At 45.7% G+C, this 22113-nt stretch overlaps 1 protein-coding gene across 3 annotated transcripts in view; it reads left to right on the top strand.

The window, feature by feature from the left end:
* The window catches only part of LOC142584934 (solute carrier family 41 member 1-like), a 268847-nt gene that overhangs the window by 195036 nt on the left and 51698 nt on the right, over nt 1–22113 (top strand). The window contains exon 2 of one of the 3 annotated variants that reach the window (XM_075695295.1): nt 21412–21692. The exons of the other annotated variants lie outside the window; for them this stretch is intronic. Within the exon in view, the coding sequence (XP_075551410.1) occupies nt 21645–21692 (48 nt within the window). The 5' untranslated portion in view covers nt 21412–21644. The remainder of the gene's footprint in view (nt 1–21411; nt 21693–22113) is intronic. 3 annotated transcript variants of the gene reach the window in all.

The raw sequence follows: 22113 nt of genomic DNA, 5'->3' as shown, positions 1-22113 counted from the left end.
TAGCCCCAGTGAGAAGTCAACAGGCGAAAAGCTTCTAGAAAGCATTCAGGGCTAGCACAATTAACAAGCTATACAAGAATGGCTCGTACTACGGCACACGTAAGGGTCACAACATTGGCTTTTACAACAGGTTAACCTTTGAAATATATGAGCCCTGTAAAATCCATTCCCACTATGTCAAAAGGCTGACAAATTTGAACGCGCTCTGCGCGCAGTGCTGCAAATTGGTGACAGGCGGGTTTTGCGCGGAAACGAGCGCCCCACGATCACTTCGCGATCACTTTCTTCACATACTGCCTGGCAGCCACCATCCAGAACCTTGCGCGCAGCTTTGCCTCTGTAACTGCAATTCCAGCGTCGAAGAGACGCTAGTAGGCAAAGTGTGCGATCAGCTGCATCCTTCAATGATCGCCACGAAGCGTTAGAGGGTTCTTGAAGCTAAGCTGAGTAACGGCGTTCTGTAGTCATGATGTTATGCGTAGAAGTCTGTCATCCTCTACAAGAAATGGGTGGAAATATTTTATCCGCGATGATGTTTCAATGGTGCGCGCAGCTTTCAGTCACGCCATTCCTGTTGCGAAGGCTTAGTCTTAGTAGTAGAAGGGCCAGTGTAGAAGGGCGCGGGCAATTTTTTTCACTCACTAGCAAATATTGCTTCAGACCGCTTGGTCATCTGGAACTATCGGCAAGCCTTAGAATCCAGGCAGTCACTATAAGGACGTGAGTCCAGGAGTTATACCTGTTCAAGTAGAGCAGTGCAGGGCGGGGCTGTCCTGACACATGTAGCGCGACGATATCGGGCAGACATTGTTCCATCACAACTTGTGGGCAGGTCGCTACAGTTATAGTCCGAAGCCATCCGGTCCACATCACAAGCCATTTAAAGAGAGGTTCCTGGCTCATTCCAGGGTTACAGCACCAAACGTAAGGGTGAATTCGTTGGCGCATAAGAGAGCAGGCTTCGTCGTCGGGTTTAAACAAGCCTTGAGAAAGAGACACAATGCGTGAGCCCGTCTTCAGGTTTTTCTTCCTCATCGTGCCCATGCACCCCTATCCCCGTGGTACACGAGCTTCTCCGAAACTTTTTCTTGTTGGCGTCTGTGCACACAGCCCCTACAATAGTTAAAGTAGATATTCCAACAAGCCCTTATACGGGTGCCCTGCGTTAAGAGAGAACTACATTCGCAAGTAAGCGCATCGAGAGTCGGCTCTGCCGTAAGGTTGTTGAGAAAAGGCCCAGGCAAATTTTTATGCTCGGAAACCCGTGCATATTTACCAGTGCAAATTTAGATAGACCAGCATGCGGCTTGCAACACAACATGGTATTTTTGGGGGAATTAAGCCCTGTGACGATCCTCGTTGCCTGCGCACAGCGGGCGTCCAGGATATCATTCGGTTATTGGAGCACAATGTGCTGAATAGACAGGTGGCGCACAAACCCAAATGAGATGTCAGAAAATAGGTTATTGCCTTCCGCGTTGGTAATAAGCCAATTAACGACCACTTGTTCCATGGCCTTTCGAAGCCATGTCAGAGCCATCAGGTGAAGGTTTTCCTGGCATCGAGGTTAAAGTCACGTGAGTGTGCCTCCATTCCTTATGCATGTCGTCTTTAGACCAATATTGATTCATCAGAATAATAATGGCTGCAACTGAAGCTGGTAAAAATCTTCTATTACCCAATAAGATCCTCTGGTTTCTACAGCAGTTATCATGGCGACACATAATTTAAGGGGTGAAGCAAAAAAAGTTTTTCCAGGAAGTAATTATTGCTCGAATAATTCTTCGATGATCAAATGTTACGAGGAGAGCCAGTGGAAGTTTTACCGAGCATCAAATTAAATGCGAAATATTTTATTGTGCAATACGAATATGAATGAATGGATGTGTGTTGTTTATTTGCGCAAGGTCCAGGTATGGCCAAAGAGCGCCATCTCAGTGTTAGTGACATTACAGAGGTGTGATGAGTTCTACGATGTTCATATGACGTGGCTGTAAAGGGGTCAAAATTAGTCGTTGTAAAGTGCGAAAAATGTAGGTGTATTAAGATTATAGCGATGACTAATGACGTGTACCATGAGCCCTAAAGTGCGCTGCGAAAAATTATATTGGCACGCAGTAGTGACGGTGAATAATAGGCTGTAAAACTGTGAATGAAGAAACCAACATTTTATTGGGCAATCTTGTGCCCTCAAAAGCAAGTTACACTCAAAGCACAGTAATAGCTGAGAACACGGTCGCGATCTTAGAAATCTGACCTGCTGGTCAAGTGCGTCGGCTTTGATACAAGAGCCATTGAACGTTCCAGAGCTCTCGCTGCTGCCCATTAGTCTTTCCGAACGTTGTACACTATTCACGTCGCACATGCAATACTACTACACAAGCTTCGATGACCACTAAACCATCGATAACATTCGAGAAACTTCTGATACATGCCGGTAAGTCCCGCGTAGAGCGATAACATTGGTTAGATCGCGAAAATCATACACCTGTAAAAGATAAGCAAGTCCACGTGTCTATATGGTATGAAAATATCCTATGAAAATCGTCTATAGAACTACTACCTCACCAGAGCCCTTGAAACAGAAGGACCTGGCGACATGTGCTATACAGTACAACAATCGCAATGCCAATCTCTGATGAGAGGAAACGCTACGAATATATGGGACTAATAACATGTAAGATATCTTTCAGGAAAGCTAGGACTGTGTTTGTATCAAGAAAGGGTTCTGGACCGAGAAACGTTACATTGTGCTGCAGGTATGCTAGGGGAAAATGTCTCTTTCTCGCACGTTCGCCCTCCCAAAACACCAGGAGCACATGAAGGGCGCTTAACCTCTCCCCGCATCTATGATAAGCCGGAGATTCATTTACCGAAACAAGAAAGTTACTGGTGCCAAATTTCTGTCCTATTGTGAGACGACAGATAATGACGCATGTTCGGCGTGAATTTGTTGCGGAGGGCTACACACCTAACTGTTATTTTATCCCGTACAGCTTCATGTATGTTTCCGCGTCCCACATGCATTTCCAGTGGTTTTGCAGTTTCTGTGGTAAGAAAGGGCCAGATCTGTGAAAGGGACAGCAGCGGTAAGATTAACAGGTTGCGATGTAATTCACGTAGCCATATAATCCGCCAGACAATTACCCTCAATGCGCCTATGGCCAGGCATCCAGCATATAATGATATGCTGGATGCCTAAAATTCATAAACCACCGTTTTACCTATGTGGATGCATAACTAAATTCTTACGAAGTGCGCGCTGCTGCTCTGGGAATAATCAAAGATCGCAACAATACTATAGTATTTGCGGATATTACTTTTTATGTAATTAGTGTACTACACCAAAAAATATAGAAGGGTATAGTTTACTTGTACTATTTGTAGAAAATTACTTATACGAGAGTTCCAGAGCCTTTGTACAAGGGTATAATGTACTCTTAGCATGGTAATGTTCAATAAAGGGGCTTACTGTCAAAATTTCTTGCACTTATAAAAAAAAGATACGTAGTAACCTTCATTCAAATAATCTTTATTATGGCGCATATTGTGACATAATTTCTGTACCTATATATTAGAAATAACATAGTCACCTTTCCTCAAGTAAAGTTTTATAAAGAAGCCTACTCTAACAATTTGTGCACCTCAAAATTAAAATCTATATAGCAACCTTTATCATATGTACACGTAGCGTTTCAATTGTAATGTTTGACACAGGCATACATTCTTCCAAGTTATCGCCCGCGCGTCTTTCCGCGCAAGTCCTTGATTTTAGGGCATTGCCTCTTCAGCCATCTGTCGAAATTCAGCACAGCGCACAAGCGTCACCACTGCGCCGCTGTTTTCAGCGTTACGATGGATGCCCCATTGTGCGGGCTGTTTTGAAGCAGCATTCCTAAGAGGCAGATGGTCTGCACCCCAGGAATGCTGACACTGTTGAGGCGAATGTCAAGGGTGCCAAGCGGTGGTGAAGCCTGAGCAAAACACTTGGCTTTCCTACGAATTACGAGCAACTCGGATTTTAGTGGTGAACAAGTGAGCCCCAAGTCCTCCAACAGTGACTGTATGGAGTGAACAGCCTCCTCACAAGCTGTTAGATTGTCCCTATCAGAGCCTTTGCAGAGTAAAATACTAACACGACACCGTATGGGTAGTTGGTGACATTGGAGATGGATGTCAGCTTCACAGGAAGCTGGAACCTAGAATAAATATTTGGTTGGCTGGCTGGCTGGCTGGCTGGCTGGCTGGCTGGCTGGCTGGCTGGCTGGCTGGCTGGCTGGCTGGCTGGTCCGTCGGTCGGTCGGTCCGCCGGCTGGTTGGTATGTAAGGTTTAATGGCGCAAAGGAGATTACGCCTATGATGCGCGAGCCACAAGGTTGTGCTCAATAAATAGTTTTGTGAAAGGAACGAAAGAAATAAGACCGTGCTTTGCAGTTTATTTAAAAGACATGTGGCCTCCAAAAACTTAGAAATGTCATTGATAGGTACTAGTGCATGTTCTGATAGTAATAGTTGTGGATGAAATGGAGTTGGTGTTTTGTATAGTTGATGAAAATAATTTTGCCTTTCTTTTGCGAAGGCTGGACCTGTGATAAAATGGTGATTCAGAGCTAGAGGTTCCATGCAATGGACACGCTCCACTGCTCCTTCACCTCATTGTAAAACATTCTGAGATAAGCGGGTGTGTCGTATACGAAGGAGACTTATAATTACTTCAATAAAGTGCTCTTGGTGTTCCCACAATTTCCATTCTTGTAGAATAGGCTTCACTGTTTCGAGTTTTTTGTGTACCCTGGAGTCCCATTGCTCCTGCCACTTTCAGTCGAATGCTGTGCGACATTTGTGTATACAATTTTTGAAAGGCACCTTGATAATACGTAATGTTTTGTATGTCGTGATTACTGCTAATTTCTCTGCTCTTTCATTTCCAGGAATACCAGTATGGTTTGGCAGCCAGGCCACGCGTGTTATTTTGCGATGTTCTTCTGCTCTTCGCAGCATCCGCAATATTTCTCCCAGAAACGGTTCACATTCTGATTTTAGATTTAGGGCTTTTAATGCACTTATAGAATCTGTGTATATAACTGCTTTTCTGGAATACCATGATAATAGTTCTTTTACGCCTGGAAACAAGGCATCTACTTCAGATGTAAAAACGAAGACAAACCCTGGTAGTCTAACACCAGATTCCAATTGTTTGGATACTACGGCACTTGCAGTATGTTTTTGTGTTTTTGAGATACTCGTATAAAATTCGGTAGGATCACTATATTTGCTTTTCTACCTCTTTTTGATGTGCCAGGGCAAAGTCACAGAAATGTGCGAAATGTTCGGAGAAAGAAGAGCCCTGTAAAGGTGCGAGCCAATTCGGAAGTAAGAGCAGTCTTCATCCTCGGGGACGGACAACCTTTCAGACACAAACACAATGCGTCAACTCGTCTTCACGTCCTTGTTTTTATTTTTCCTCGTGTCCGTTCCCCGCATCACCAGTGGCACGCGAGCTCCTTCAAACCTCTTTTTTGTAGGCGTCTGTGCGCAGCACAGCTTCGCAGACGATGCTACCACAATATTTGAAACGGGAATTTCAACACTCCTGGCGTGAGATGTACTTAGGACCCATTTCCCGAGGGTGCATATGCTGCACTGGGCCGCTATTTTGTAGCGATCCCTTACGCCTTATTCTATGCTATTCTTATCATCCACCACACACGGCCGCCTGATCCCGTTGATAATGTGGGCCGACCTTCGCTCTGACCACAGGGCAAGCGTGAAAAGCCTGAAAAAGCATAGAATCGTAAAAGGCATCGCTACAAAATACCGTCCCTGGTCGCGAGATTACATCACCGCTTCACTATCTCAATCTACAGGAACAGTCAGTCCGCCGGCGACAGGCACAGTTTTTATTATTTTTCCCAGCTTCCAGCGAACTCTAGGCACATTTTCATCTTTCAGTAGCAGGTTTATTATGGGCGTTTCTTAGCCAATTCAGACACGCTTTATACCACAGCTTCGAGAAGGTTTCTTGAATTTCTTGCCATTGACTCCACGTTTCAAGCAGCTCAATATGCGTCGTAGGATCAACGTCGAGTGTTTTTAAATTGGGAAGGATAGTGAGCCTCCGGCAGCGTAAGCAATGAGCGGGAGTTAACACTTCTGGTTCATCCGCTGTAACGTACAGATATGTTCAGAAGCGAAAGCTTATGGTGGCTTCGATTTCCATTAAAACAGTGAATACCTACTCGTAATTGATGAACGATGTGCGAAGAACATTTCTGAGACTGTCCTTGACAGATCGAACCACGCACTCTCTGAACACACCCCAACAAGGAGCGCGTTCTGCTTAAAAGTTCCACAAGAGACCATACAAGTAAAAATAGTCTCTAACTGAAATTCCCCGTAAGAGTTCATACAATGCACCAAGCTCTTGCGAAGCACGCCTAAAACATGAAGCATTGCGAGAGTAAACAGTACGAGGGTAGCCCCAGTGAGAAATCAATAGGCGAAAAGCTTCTAGAAAGCATTCAGGGCAAGCACAATTAACAAGCTATACACGAATGGCTCGTACTACGGCACACGTAAGGGTCACAACATTGGCTTTCACAACAAGTTAACCTTTGAAATATATGAGCCCTGTAGAATCCATTCCCACTATGTCAAAAGGCTGAGAAATTTGCACGCCCTCTGCGCTCAGTGCTGCAGATTGGAGACAGGCGGGTTTTGCGCGGAAACGAGCGCCCCACGATCACTTCGCGATCACTGTCTTCACATACTGCCTCGCAGCCACATTCCAGATCCTTCCGCGTAGCTTTGGCTCTGTAACTGCCATTCCAGCATCGAAGAGACGCTTGTAGGCAATGTTGGCGATCAGCTGCGTCCCTCAATGACCGCCATGAAGCGTTAGAGGGTTCTTGAAGCTAAGCTGAGTAACGGCGTTCTGTAGTCATGCTGTTATGCGCAGAAGTCTGTCATCCTCTACAAGAAATGGGTGGAAATATTTTATCCGCGATGATGTTTCAATGGTGCGCGCAGCTTTCAGTCACGCCATTCCTGTTGCGAAGGCTTAGTCTTAGTAGTAGAAGGGCCAGTGTAGAAGGGCGCGGGCAATTTTTTTCGATGACTAGCAAATATTGCTTCAGACCGCTTGGTCATCTGGAACTATCGGCAAGCCTTAGAATCCAGGCAGTCACTATAAGGACGCGAGTCCAGGAGTTATATCTGCTCAAGTAGAGCAGTGTAGGGCGGGGCTGTCCTGACACATGTAGCGCGACGATATCGGGCAGACATTGTTCCATGACAAGTTGTGGGCAGGTCGCTACAGTTATAGTCCGAAGCCATGCGGTCCAGGTCACAAGCCATCTAACGAGAGGTCCCTGGGTCATTCCAGGGTTAAACACCAAACGTAAGGGTGAATTCGTTGGCGCATAAGAGAGCAGGCTTCGTCGTCGGGTTTGAACAACCCTCGAGACAGAGACACAATGCGTGGGCCCGTCTTCAGGCTTTTCTTCCTCTTCGTACCCATGCACCCCTATCCCCGTGGTACACGAGCTTCTCCGAACCTCTTTTTCTTTGGCGTCTGTGCACACAGCCACTACAATAGTTAAAGTAGATATTCCAACAAGCCCTTATACGGGTACCCTGCGTTAAGAGAGAACTACATTCACAAGTGAGCGCACCGAGAGTCGGCTCTGCCATACGGTTGTTCAGAAAACACCCAGGAAAAGCTTTATGCATGGAAACCCGGGTTCATAATATTTAGATTGGCCAATATGGCGGCTTGCAACACACCATGGAATGTTTTGGGGAATTGAGCCTTATGACGACCCTCGTTCCCGTTACAGCGGGCGCCCAGGATATCATTCTGCAATTGGAGCACAATGTCCTGAATAGACAGGTGGCGCATAAACCTAAACGAGGTAATAAGCCAATTAACGACCACGTGTTTCATGGCCTATCCAAGCCAAAATGACAGAGCAATCAGGTGAAGGTTTTCCTGGCATCGAGGTGAAAGTCACGCGAGTGTGCTTCCATTCGTTATGCAGGTCGTCTTTTGACCAATATTGATTCATCAGAATAATAATGGCTGCAACTGAAGGTGGTAAAAATCTATTACCCGATAAAATCATCTGCTTTCTACAGCAGTTATCATGGTGACACATAATTTAAGGGGTGAAGCAAAAAAGTTTTTCCAGGAAGAAATTATAACTCGAATAATTCTTCGAAGATCAAATGTCACGAGGAGAGCCAGCGGAAGTTTTACCGAGCATCAAATTAAATGCGAAATATTTTATTATGCAATACGAATATGAATGAATGGATATGTGTTGTTTACTTGCGCAAGGTCCAGGTATGGCCAAAGAGCGCCATCCCAATGTTAGTGAGATTACAGTGGAGTGATGAGTTCTACAATGTTCATATGACGTGGGTGCAACGGGGTGAAAAATAGTTGTTGGAAAGTGTGAAAAGTTTAGGTGTATTAAGACTATAGCGCTGACTAATGACGTGTACAATGACCCCTAATGTGTGCTGCGAAAAATTATATTGGCACGCAGTAGTGACGGTGAATAATAGGCTGTAAAACCGTGACTGACGAGACCAAAATTTTATTGGGCGAACTTGTGCCCACAAAAGCAAGTTACATTCAAAGCACAGTAATAGCTGAGAACACGGTCGGCGATCGTAGAAATCTGACCTTCTGGTCAAGCGCGTCGGCTTTGATACAAGAGCCATTGAACGTTCCAGAGCTCTCGCTTGTGCCCATGTGACTTTTTCTGGACATTGAACACTATTCGCGTCGCACATGCAATCATACTACAGAAGCTTTGATGACCACAGAACCATCGATAACATTCGAGAAACTTCTGATACATGCTGGCGAGTCCCGCGTAGAGCGATAACATTGGTTAGATGGTGAAAATCACATACCCGCAAAAGATAAGCAAGTCCACGTGTCTATATGGTATGAAAATATCATATGAAAATCGGCTATAAAACTACTACCCCACCAGAGCCCTTGAAATACAAGGACCTGGAGACATGTGCTATACAGTACAACAATCGCTGTGCCAACCTCTGAAGAGAGGAAGCGCTACGAAAGTATGGGACGAATAACATGTAAGACACCTTTCAGGAAACCTAGGACTGTGTTTGTATCAGAAAAGGGTTCTGTATCAAAAAAGGGTTCTGGACCGAGAAACGTTACATTGTGCTACAGGTATGCTAGGGGAAAATGTCTCTTTCTCTCTCGTTCGGCCTCCCGACACACCAGGAGCACATGAAGGACGCTGAACCTCTCCCCGCATCTGCCATAAGTTTGAGGTTCATTTGGCGAAACTAGAAAGTTATTGGTGCCAAATTTATGTCCTATTTTGACACGACAGAATATGACGCATGCTCGGCGTGAATTTGTTGCGGAGGGCAAGAAACCTAACTGTTATTTTATGACGTACAGCTTATTGTATGTTTCCGCGTCTCAGATGCATTTCCAGTGGTTTCGCAGTTTCTTTGGTAAGAAAGGCCTCAGATCTGTGACAGGGACAGCAGCGGTAAGATTAACAGCTTGCGATGCAATTCACGTAGCCATATGGTCCACCAGACAATTACCCTCAAGGCGCCTATGGCCAGGCATGCACTATATAATGATATGCTGGTTAGATATATACGTTATACACAGGAGGGAATAAAGCTCAATAAGTACAGGATTTTTGTGCTTACAGAGTGACATCAAGGCCTTTACGACACTCAGCGAGTCTGGATATATAACGGCTTTTTGGGGTTGTAATTTCCTTATGCTTAACAGCCGACAATATTACGTAGGCCTCAGCCGTAAAGATACTTGTTTCCGGGTGTGGAACATTCTATTCGGAGAAGGATGGTCCGATGGATGTGTAGGACACACCGTCATGTGGCTTCGATGCGTCTGTGTAGATATCTGTGCAGGAGCTCTTGTTTTGGAGTTCTAGGAAATGCATTCGCACTTCGAGCACTGCAGCGTGCTTTATTGATTTAAAAAAAAACATACATCATATTTTTCAGCTGCCACTCCCAAGGCGCTATCAGTTTAGCTGGAGGCAATAAGCGATATTTCAGGAGTGGGACATCCACTTCAACGCTAAGCTCTCTCACACGCGTTGAAAAGGCAGCCTCACAGGGGCACAATCACGAAAGAGTGTAGCACATGTCGTATCGTTAACGGTATTAGAACGCGGATGTTCATGATTAGCGTGAACGTTCAGAAAATATGTTAGGCTGATGTATGTTCTCTGCAGATGGATGACCACTCAGTTCATTTTACGTATAAACGTTTAATAGGACTTGATCTGAAAGGTCCAATGGCCAGGCGGATACCTAGATGGTGAACAGGATCTATCATATTTAGCGCCATCGGGGTGGCAAAGTGAAAGATCATGGCACCATACTCCAATCGTGATCGAATGAGGCTCTTGTAAAGACTCATTATACACGTCTTGTCACTGTCCCATGTTAAGTGGGGTAACATTGTTAGTAAGTTGATCGTTTTTAAGCATTTCACCTAGATGTTTTATGTGCGGAATAAAAGTTCGTTTAGAGTCGAGTGTCATAGCTAAAAACTTCTGCTCTTTATTCACACGTATTCCTTCCTCATACATTTAATATTGGGATCTGCAATAAGCTTTTTTTTTCCTTTAGAAAAGTACACAGGAACTTTTGTTAGGGTTCACTTTAAAACCATTTTCGTCTGGCCATTTGGACACTTCGTTCAAACCCTCTTGTACTTCGCTCTCACACACTGCAAGGTTGCAGTATCTGAAACTCATTTGTATGTCCTCTACATAGGCGGAATACAAAAATTGCTGGCGGTACTAAAGCACAAAGCGTGTTTATCTTCACAATAAAGAGCTTGCAGCTAAGCAGGCTTCCTTGTAGTACACCAGTTTCTTGTATAAATGGCCGTGAGAATAGGTTCCCCATCTTCACGCGGAAGGTACGATTCGACAAATAGCTGTCTACTATGTTAAATATATTTCCACGGATTCCCATTCCCGTCAAGTTTTGCAAGATCCCGTAATGCCACGTTGTGTCATACTCCTCTTCCATATCGAGGAATATCGATAAGAAAAGCTGTTTATGTACAAATTTATCACGGATATTTGCTTCAATGCAAACATGATGATCAGTTGTGGACGGCCCTTCTCTAAAGCCACATGATCGGGATCAAGGATATGTTCAGTTCCAGAAAATTTTTGAAGCGGCGATTAATCACTTCTTTTTTTCAAGAAAGGTTACTCGGGCAGCTTGTGAGAGCTATCGGGCGATAACTTGCCGCTAAGGAAGGGCATTTACCTAGCTTCAAAACAGGAATAACAATAGTTTCCTTCGAGGGAATGTAGAGGTATCCAGCAGCCCAGATAGAGTTCAAAAGTAGCAAAAGTGTCAAGTGTGATTTGGTGTGTATGTTTTTAATCATGTCATACATGATTCTGTCAGCTCCCGGTGCAGAGTTTCTAGATGCTCGGAAAGGAGCTCTCAGTGGGCAGTATTAAAAGGACAGTAGTATGGTTCATTCGATTGGCATTTACAATCCATTGACTAAAGTTTGGCTTCGTGTTTATATTTAAAATTTATTTACTGTAATGCGTGGACCTTGGTATGTATTCGAATTGCTCGCTCAGAGCGTTAGCCTGGTCTTCCAAGGTATTCCGTTAGTCGTCAACTAAGGATATTGGGTGGCCCATTTAGCTTTCATAGGGCATGCCATACTTTAGACTCTTGAGTACAGGATGTTATGCTCGAGAGAAACCTCACCGAGCTAGCCCTCCTGGCCTGTTTCTGCGTTTATTTTCCTTGTGACTTTACCAGTTAAAATTATACGAGTTTTTCTGCAGCCGGACAGCGACGCAGTAAGCCCCACGCTTTATTATTTTCTTTCGTGGAAGTCTGCGCTGCTCATTTCGCTAGCGGACCCACCTTTTACCTGAGAGACCGTTTTTCAGGAATGAACTTTTCTGCTGCCTCAATGTCAAAAGCGGCAAAATACGATACCACATGATCTAAACTACTATTACTTCAAAAACCGGTTGATATATATGTGGACTCCCTTAAAGATCTACAGTTAGCTTCGGCTAGATTGCAGTGAGGGACATGTGAAGGAGAGCCATGTTGTGTTATTTGGTTTAGTGTTACAGGGAAGTGGTCACTACCAAATGAATTTTTGATTACATACAATTCTAAATCAGGCAGTAGAGAGGGAGAGCCAATCGACAGGTATACTGAGGAATATGAATTAAGATAAAGGTTGTAATACGTTGGTTCCTTCTCAATAAAAAGGCAGGCACTAGAGGTCAGAAGGTCAGAAGAAAATGGTAAATGAATCGACCTCTCATATCGCATCGTGAGTTTTCGCACACCGGTTTGTGGGCTTTAAGGTCACCAGAGACTATGTAGGGAACCGGAAGGTGCTCAATGAAATTATAGAACTGGATTTCCTTGAGACGATAGTTAGGGGGTATGTACATAGAACACACAGTGACGATTTTTTTAAAAAGAACTGCCAAAACTTATACTGCTCGAAGGATGTCTGAAGTGTGACGTGCTGACAAGCTACAGACTTGACGGCAAATATTGCTACACAGCCGGAGGCGTTAGCCTCAATATGTTCTTTTCGGAAGATGGAGTAACTGTGAAAAAAGTTAGTGTTTGTAGGTATCAAATGCGTCTCTTGAACACCCAGTAACTTTCGATTATGTTTGTGTAGGAGTTCTCTAATATCGTCGAGGTTATGAAGAAGTCCCGTAATATTCCCTTGCAGCATTTGTGTCTCCATTATGAGAAATGTGTTTTGTTCTGTGTGTTTAAGAGACGAAGATTAGCTCACGGACCCTTTCTAGACACCGTGACGCGAGGGTTTTGCTTTTTAGAGTCTTCGCGAGAGTCTCGACGTTCCTTGGGTGCTGGTGTCACCGTCTGGCTGGTTATTGTCTCCATCGCCTCTTGCGAGCGCTGTGTTTCACGTGAAGACCTCATCTCCTGAGACGAGACATTTGACGCCAACATCCTGGAGGTCCACCGCCCCTTCTGCTGGGGTGGCGGATCAGCGCGAGCTGCATTAGCCAAGGGGGCAGATGGCGTCACCGCCGGCTCACTACGTATGGGCAGGACAGTCGCCGGAAGCCGTTGTGTCTCTTCCCGCTGACACGCCACATCGGCATAAGTGTTCTTAGGAAGGTAGGATACCCCCGGCGTGCCTCCTTGAAACATATATTCCTTTGCTCTAATTGTTACATTTTCCATTTCTTTTTTCCAGGATGGGCACGACCGCAAGTATGCAGCGTGCTCCCCATCACAGTTTACACAGTGGAGAGAGTTTTCACACGGTTCAAAACTGTGCCCCTGAGCACTGCATTTCGCGCAAGTTTGGCGCCCTCGACAGATCTGTGAACTTTGTCCTAAATGGGGGCATTTTAAATACCGCAGGGGATTTGGCACGTAGGGCCTTCCATGAAGCTTTAATTACCCGGCCTCAATGAACTCGGGCAGAACACTGAAGGTGAAAGTTAGTATCAAGTGCTTGGTCTAGATTTCCTTGGCACGCCTCATTTTAATTCGTTTGATATTGATAAAATTCTGCTCACCGAAGCCCTCCAAGAGTTAAAGCTAAATCAATTCGAGCAAATCATCGTCCAAGACAACGCCGCGGGTGGTGTTCATAGTATGGTGTAGGGTTATTCTTTCTTGGGACTCCCCAAATGATACTAGTTCCGGTAGTTTCCCATATTGCTTTTGATCACGGAGTTCCAAGAAGAGATCAGCACTTGCCCTGCTTGATACCTTGTAACCTGGTCCAAGAGTCGCAGTTAGCGGCATGTAAACTAGAAAAGGCACGATTGTTCGTGATTGTGTATCAGGTTTTTCAGATGGAATGGCCTAAACACGCTCAACAAGAGAAAAACTTTATTTGAAATATATCAAGAGGCATATACTGAAATATATCGCTAATTATATTGTGTACACTTCGCGTGATGAAATGTGCGACTGCAATCGACCTTATGTCCGCCTAAGCTCAGGGCTTGACCTAGCCAAAGCTTCGAAGCTACGCAATGTAAAGCTTCAGATGATCGAATGCCGTTATTGTTTTCCCTGTCATCAAAATTCTTGGCTCGTATACGAACTGTTCTTCATTGTTGCCGTTGTTACCATTCTCTTCCTTTCCACCCTAGAATGCTTGGAAGGCGCCATTGCTCGTCACTTACGATTACATCATCACGCCGCCATGAAATGCGACATATTCGCCAGCCGTTGCACATACTGATGTGCTAAAAGAAATAGACTGCGCGTTCAGCGATTCCTCGAGCAGTGCAGCAAGACTCTAACATTCGCTGACATCTGAACGCTCTTCAAGTGCGTCGCTGGCGCAACCGTTAGTGATAGCGCTGAGCACAGCTGAGTAGCGTTTGCGGAGGGCAACGCCCGTACATATTCGTGGCGTTTGGTGTAAAGCAACAAACGGGTGTTGTGGCACATCCTCAAGGACGAAGTTATCGATGATTTCGTGGAGCTGCTGACCGAGATGTAAACAGCAAATCGAGTAAAAATTAAATGGGATGGCCGAAAATGTAGTGGAGTGGTAGAAATTCGCCAACGACTGAATCAAGGATATCTTCTGTCTTCATTGTCGTTCACATTTAATGTTAAGTATATAGAAAGACTACTGGAAAACTGTGAGTTAGGGTTCCATTGGTGCAAAAGAAGTTCTCGGGACTGATGCATGCGGACGATAAAGGTCACATCATCATCATCATCAGCCCTGTTACGCCGACTGCAGGGCAAAGGCCTCTCCCATATTTCTCCGACAACCCCAGTCACGTACTAATTGTGGCCATGCCGTCCCTGCAAACTTCCTAATCTCATCCACCCACCTAACTTTCTGCCGCCCCCTGCTACGCTTCCCTTCCCTTGGAATCCACTCCGTAACCCTTAATGACCATCGGTTATCTTCCCTCCTCATTACATGTCCTGCCCATGCCCCCCCCCTATTTCTTTTTCTTGATTTCAACTAAGATGTCTTTAACTCGCGTTTTTTCCTTCACCCAATCTGCTCTTTTCTTATCCCTTCACGTTACACCCATCATTCATCTTTCCATAGCTCGTTGCGTCGTCCTCAATTTAAGTAGAACCCTGTTCGTAAGCCTCCAGGTTTCTACCCCGTAGGTGAGTACTGGTAAGAAACCGCTATTATACACTTTTCTCTTGAGGGATAATGGCAACCTGCTGTTCATGATCTGACAATGCCTGCCAAACGCACCCCAACCCATTCTTATTCTTCTGATTAGTTCCGTCTCATGATCCGGATCCGCGTTCACTACCTGCCCTAAGTATATGTATTTCCTTACCACTTTCAGAGCTTTGCTACCTACCTTAAACTGCTGTTCTCTTTCGAGACTGTTAAACATTACTTTAGTTTCCTGCAGATTAATTTTTAGACCCACCCTTCTGCTTTGCCGCTCCAGGTCAGTGAGCATGCATTGCATTTTGTCCCCTGAGTTACTAAGCAAGGCAATATCATTAGCGAATCGCAAGTTACTAAGGTATTCTCCATTAACTTTTATCCCCAATTCTTCCTCAATTCATTCTTGGTCGTCTCACTGTGAATAATGTAAATTAACCTCCAGTTTTCGTCCCGATGTCCTCCTCAACTCTTACACCGTGTGCGGCTCGGAGGAACGGACCGCCTCTGTTCTATTTTGGAACGCGCACAAGATCGCTCCCCTGGTGGCGATCTGCCCTCGAACACCCCATGTCAAGAGTTATACTCTCCAGTGTTTTTGTTATCGTCTTACATACAGTGCAACTGGACATGCATCATTTTGTTGAAGAAACAGATTACAGAGCCAAATAGGACTACAGTCAAAGGCCCTTATAACGAAGTACGGCACCCCGAAGGTTTTTCATTGTACAGGTCACTTCACTGTAAACACGTGCATCGTGCACCGCTCTCATAAGAGCAAGCTAAGCACGTTCATCAAAAGAAAACTTTTATTTGACGTGAATTCTACGTGTACCTATTGAAACAAGGCACCAATTATTTGTGCACACATCGTTAGACGAAAAGCGTGACAGCAGCTGAGCTCCAAGCGACCAAGGCATGCTCCACAGCAAAAGGCAGGGGCAACGCCAGGTGAAGGTGCACATCGTCGAATGCCGCTATGGTCGCCTACCCTGGCAAGAAAAATCTCGGTTTGCTTACACGCTAGCCTCTTCAGCGCTGTTGCCTTCGTTGACATTCGCGTGCTTTCCATGCTAGAAGGAACTGAAGACATTGTCAGTCGTCAATTTGAACTATATCTTTAAGTAATCAAGGGTGCTATAGCGTAAAGCTATTCCAAACTTTTCAATTCCAATTCTGCAATCAGCCCACTGCTACTGGTCAAAAGCTTTTTTGGACCACCCCCACTACGCCTGTCTCTCACGCGACGTCACGAAAACCGCGATAGCTCTCCCTGCTGATATGAAGTGTGCACACTGATTATTCATTATTGCAGCGAACAAAAGAAAAGAATTGTTATTCCTAATTCGACGCCTTTCCGCCATCAACCCTCGGCTATTGGTCAAAAGTTTTCCGGCTGCGCCCACTTCACCTGCCTGTCACGCGACGTCAGAAAATCTGGAAATGTCACCGCGTCAAACTGACGTGTACGTGTTAAAGATGTAGGTTGCCCCGTTCCCAAAGGAATAAAAGATGGCTGCCGCCGATTGCACATGCAATGACTACTCGTACCTGCCGCCGGGCATAGATTTATTTGCGTATTATGAAACTTCCTGCGTGGCCGTGTAACGTTTTGGAGCACTTTCAGCACGTTTACGACTTCACTCTACCAATCCTTCATTGCTGAGGATCCGTTTTAGCGGCATTCTTAACCTTCCGTTGCACGCCGCCGTGATTTCCGACCAGCCACCGCAAGCTAAGTGAGGGAAAGCGGACCAATCGCTGGCGCCGGCACCACCCACTTCATCGCGTTATCTATTTTCAGTGCTAGCCCGGCCCCATCGAAACGCTCTCCCCTTGAGCGTGCTCCTCGCCTCGTTGCAGCCAATTACAAACGAAAAACCACTCAATGTAGGAAATGTAGTTCGTTTTGAAAGCAAAGAAAAGGGACCTATAAACTGACAGAGCGTTCGATTGGTCTCGTCACAAAACCCTGCTAGTCACCACCCGATGCTTGCGTCGGTGGTTACACAAATTTCACTTCAGGAAATTGGAATGAAAACATATTGGAATAGTCTTGCGTTATAGGGCCCAACTGTGACATATTCGGCAGTCATCGCATTCGCCGCTGTTTTACAACAAGTAGCTCACGTGCTCAGTGATTCCTGGAGCAATGCACAAGAACCGTAACTCTTGCTAACATCGTCACGCTCCTCAAATGTATCACCAACGCTGCCGTTACCGTCAGTGCAAAGCGCAGCTCAAGGACGTTTGCAGAAGGCAGTGGTGGTACTGGTATATGGCGTCGGTTCTCAAGCAAATATAAAGCCGTCGGAGATTCCTAAATTTCTTGACAGTACTGGTAAATTCGTTGCAGTGGCCTTCATTGTCGAGAAATTCAGAATCAGAATTGGAATGTTTATTTAGTTTGTTTTATATGAAAGATAACAATTCAATACACATAAAAGCAGCATAGCGAGTCCGAAGGGTCATATAGTCAACCCTTCCTTACCAGGTCATTTTATTGTCGAGGCGTTCGCTGTAGAAGCGTTTGACCGTATTTACTACGACGAGCACACGAACGCCCACGCCCATATCTGCCCCTTCGTCCTCTGAGCAACCTAAAGCGTAGCTGTGCCTACGAAGTGCCACTATAACAGTGCTCGGCCAAACGTCTTCAAAGGTCAGCCTCTAAGCTGCGCATTTTCCTACGCTGGCGGTGACAGTGTCGGGGTGCCATCCCACAATGTCATCTGTGTGACCTGCCCGAGAATGCAGAACGCGCAGCGTTTGTATGACTGCGTCGGCTGACTGTTCTTAAGTGAAACCGCTCCTGGCTGCCCTTGTAGGCATATGCAACTTGAGTTAAATTCTACTTATCTCTTAAAAGGGCTCTGAACGACTCCTCGGGCTTGGTGGTAAAAAGCACAGTCTGCGGTTAGGATACGCTCTTGTGAACACTTCAGCCAGAGTTTTGCAGTCGTGCGCGGCGCGTGAATCTTGTGAGCAGAGCGCAGAGTAACCTTTCTCTCAAACGCTCTCTTTTCAGCTGTAGCCTGGTCCTGACTTTCTTCTGGACGCTTTATTTCGTAATTTATCAGATTCCCATATACAGCTGCTATTGGCCACTAGGGGACATCAATCAAGAAGGGTGTTTGGATTGGTGCGCTTTTTCCCGCTGTGACTGGGTATATTTAATTATGCAGTTTACTAAAAACAAGCTGAAGTAAACGATAATCTGCTTTCGAATTTCGATAACAATTACGTGCTTCCAGAACAAGCCGACTATCCTGTGCTTAGGCTCAGTCGCGGCCGCCCGCGCAAGAATTAAACAATGGCCACCCTGCTTACATATGTCGTAGCCGTCAGGTTTCGCTAATTTTGACTAGTTTTCAGCCCTGAACTAGCCTAATAACACGCGAAACATAAGGGGAGACCACATGGACACTTGCCAGCGCACGCTCACTCCTGGCCGCTTGTTACACGCCTTGACAGACGTCCCTTCGTAATGAGTTATTGATAGCGCTTCAAGATGCGCAAGTTGTATGTGGCTATTGTACGTCAGTCAAGCTGGTGAAGGAGTAGCACAGCACGACAGTGACATATAAGCGCGAGAACGCACTGCAGCACTGCCGTGCACAAAGAAATCGCGGCACTTGCATGCAGTTGTGGTCTGTTGCGTAGCGTAGATGCGGCGGCCACCGCGAGGTGCTGCGGCGAATGCACTGGCTGTACTGGCTAAGCACACCGTGGCTCGCTGAGGACAGCCGCGTTTGGTGCGTCGTAGATGCCAAAATAGGACACAGATGCGTCTACGTGAACATTCAAAATCAAATTTGAACTGCCCGCCACGGTGACGTTCGGAAGGCTGAACGGTTGTGGGCACACCCCGCTCCGCCGTAGCCTTCCTGGTATAAGTGAATCATTAAAGAAGATGCGGAATCACCGCGAAGAGTATGTTTGATTGCCAATAATTCCGCTCCTGCTGAATGCATTAAAGAATATTTTGCAACGAAGTGTTTCTGACATTGTATAACTTCAAATGCAGTACTCTACTCCTATAAATAAATAAATAAATAAATAAGTAAATAAATATATAAATAAATAAATAAATAGATAAATAAGGTATTAATTAATTAGTAAATGTGGGCCAGGGTTCCCTTAAAGGGCCCCTGAACCGGTTCGGACAAATTTTGTAGACGGGTAGGGTACAACTTAAGTAGAACATTCGCACCACAATTTAAGTGAAGCGTTACGTATTAATGGAGCCGTGCTTTTCCTCCTCAACTCGTTCGCCGAGCCATCGAGGCTAAGCTCCGCCTTCACTGGTTCTGCGTCACGATGCGACATCACATCGTTCCCTTCTGGTTGTTTTGGAGCCCGCCCCCGCCCGCGCGAAACCTCTCCGCTAGCCACTTGGCCATCGACCGCAAGCGAGCTATCAAAGCAGCGTGCGTTACGAGCATTCTGTCGCAGCGCCGAACGTGTCTGGTATTCCTTTAACCACATAATAGCGGAACGTTTCGACTGAACGTTGGAAGCATAAACTCAAGCTGATGATGGAACTTTAGCTTAGACGTACGTGAGCTGCCTGATCGGTCTCGGCGGTCCAGCCACCCGTTGGCGCAGAGCTTAACGAGCCAAAGAAAGAGCTAATACTGCTCTAACCATGTGTAAAACATTTTAAACATTTACAAAACAAAGTGTTAACGATTACACTCCTGCGAAACATTTACACCAGCAGCAAATAAGAATACATTTTGTGACTGCTACTGCGTCTGGTTGAGCTCTATGCCACCAGGCGGCTACACCGTGCAGACCATTCACATTTGCGCTTCTGTTAGTCCCCTGAAGCGACACGCAAGGCGACACGGCCAGGCCCTGTCCACTTTGCGCTTACCTAATACCGGACTCGCGAAACGCTATTGCGTTAGTAATCTTCCGGTGTAAAGTGACGGCTACAATCGCGCAAATCATGGCGCCGATCAGCTAGCGGCAGTCCGATGCGCTGCAGCCAGTCCGCTCGTCTACTGGCTTGCAGAGGGACACGATGTCGCAGCTTCACATATTGCCAGTCGCTACATTTGCAGTCCACAACGCAACAAAGTCGAATCATAGCGCTCGCAGACGACACTTGCTGTGTGCCGGAAGTGCTTAAATGTACTGAAAAATAGTTCTTGTGCATTCCCTTTGTGTTACTTTCTTTTTATAAAAACAAATTAACTAACATTTCAACTATTACGAACATCATTTGTTTACCATAAAGTTGGAAAAATTATCGATCACGCGCCCTGGTCAGCCAATCAGATAGGTCGCCCCACTGACGCCATATGGGTGATTTGCTTCATATGGGTAGGGGCGGCTTAAAATTCCGCCGCGCAGTATGCTGCGATCGGCAGCGATGTGCATTTTTAAAACCTTATAACAAATTACACGCTTTGCGCAGAGCGCTTAGATGGGTGAATTAATGATTAGAAGGACCTACTCTAACGATTCAGTACGTTTGTAGAAAATCGTCAAAATCGTATCAGGGTCCCTTTAAAACACTTTTCTCTACCCTCCAGAGAACAGCGGTTTGTAACTCCTCTATTGCTAAACATTGCTTGGCAGCACCACGCCCTAATACCACGACAGCTGCGTAGCAGCACTGATTTCTTTTTCTGAGTATGTAGTTCATTCGAATGCTTTACGTGTCATGATGATTGCGTTACTGCTTCTTTTGCGTATTGTACGAGAGTCGGGATTGTTCGTGTGTGTGTGTGTGTGGGGGGGGGTTAAACTTTGACTGAATAGATTAAACGAAATAATGTGCTCCAGGTTGTTAAACTTGATCCCGAGCGCACAAACTCAGTCCAATTTAGAAATCTTAAACGGCATAAACTACGTCTGTATTCAATTTACTAATGCACTTATTTCGGCTCTCCTTAGCAATCGCCGCTGCTTGCGTTAAAGAATCACTGCGCAATTCTGCACAGAGCAGTGTAGGCATGATACGGCACTGACAGTGTTTCATATCTTCATTCGCGATGGAGGTCTTCGTGGATGTAACATATCATGGTACGGTGTTCTCGTCGAACTACCCGCCGCTGTTGATGCTTACAACACACAAAGAAAAGAGACAAGATATCCCCCAAAAATGTATCATCGCGTTGTTTGACTTGGCCGTTAACATGGCAAAAATAAACAGTGATTTACAGTGTGTATCTCGTGTGTTCTGTGGTGTTTGTGTGCAGTGCTGGGCGGCAACCTTGCGGCCGTGTTCAGCTGCAGCTTGTCAAGCTACCTGAACCGACTGACAGTAATGAGACGGGTGCCCGCGGGGGAGTCCCTCTGCGTGGGTCCGCTGCAGATGTACTACGAAGGCGGCGAGGTGGCCAACGTTGCCTGCGTGGTCGTCGGTGTCTTCGTGCCCGGCCAGACACTGTTCGTCGTGGTTGCCAGGGTTCTGCGATTTTGAAGGATCTCCATGACTATTACCTTCTTCATAGGCTACACTGGCGCGTCGCTCGCGCAGGTGCGTCCTGTAAGATGGTGGGCGTGCAAATATCGGACGCCTTTGTATTTACAGAGCGCTTCTCTTCGCAAACTACCATTGACACGCGTACTTCATTCTCTTTTCCGAGTGACCGCTTTTCACCGTCTAACAAATGTTAACGCTCAGCCCAAGAGGCGCCCGCATGTCTTAGAAGTTTCTCGAATGTTATCAATGTTTCTACCCGTTTTATGCTGTTCCGAAGCCTTTGTAATCTCATTGCTTGTGCGACGCGAGTTGTGTAGAATTTTCTGGAAGACACGCGGGCATCAGCTTTACTCTGGGACCTTTGATGACACATGCATAAAAGCCGGCGCGATTGACCAGCAGATTAGATTTCGACGATCGCCGACTGTGTTCACCGCTATAGTTGTGCTTAAGTGTAGCCTGTTTTGTGGGCACA

This window comes from Dermacentor variabilis, chromosome 6, assembly GCF_050947875.1.
Source record: "Dermacentor variabilis isolate Ectoservices chromosome 6, ASM5094787v1, whole genome shotgun sequence".
NCBI classification, from domain to species: Eukaryota; Metazoa; Arthropoda; class Arachnida; order Ixodida; family Ixodidae; genus Dermacentor; species Dermacentor variabilis.
Note: the sequence above shows the minus strand (reverse complement) of the source record. Positions and strands in the feature narration are given on the sequence as shown.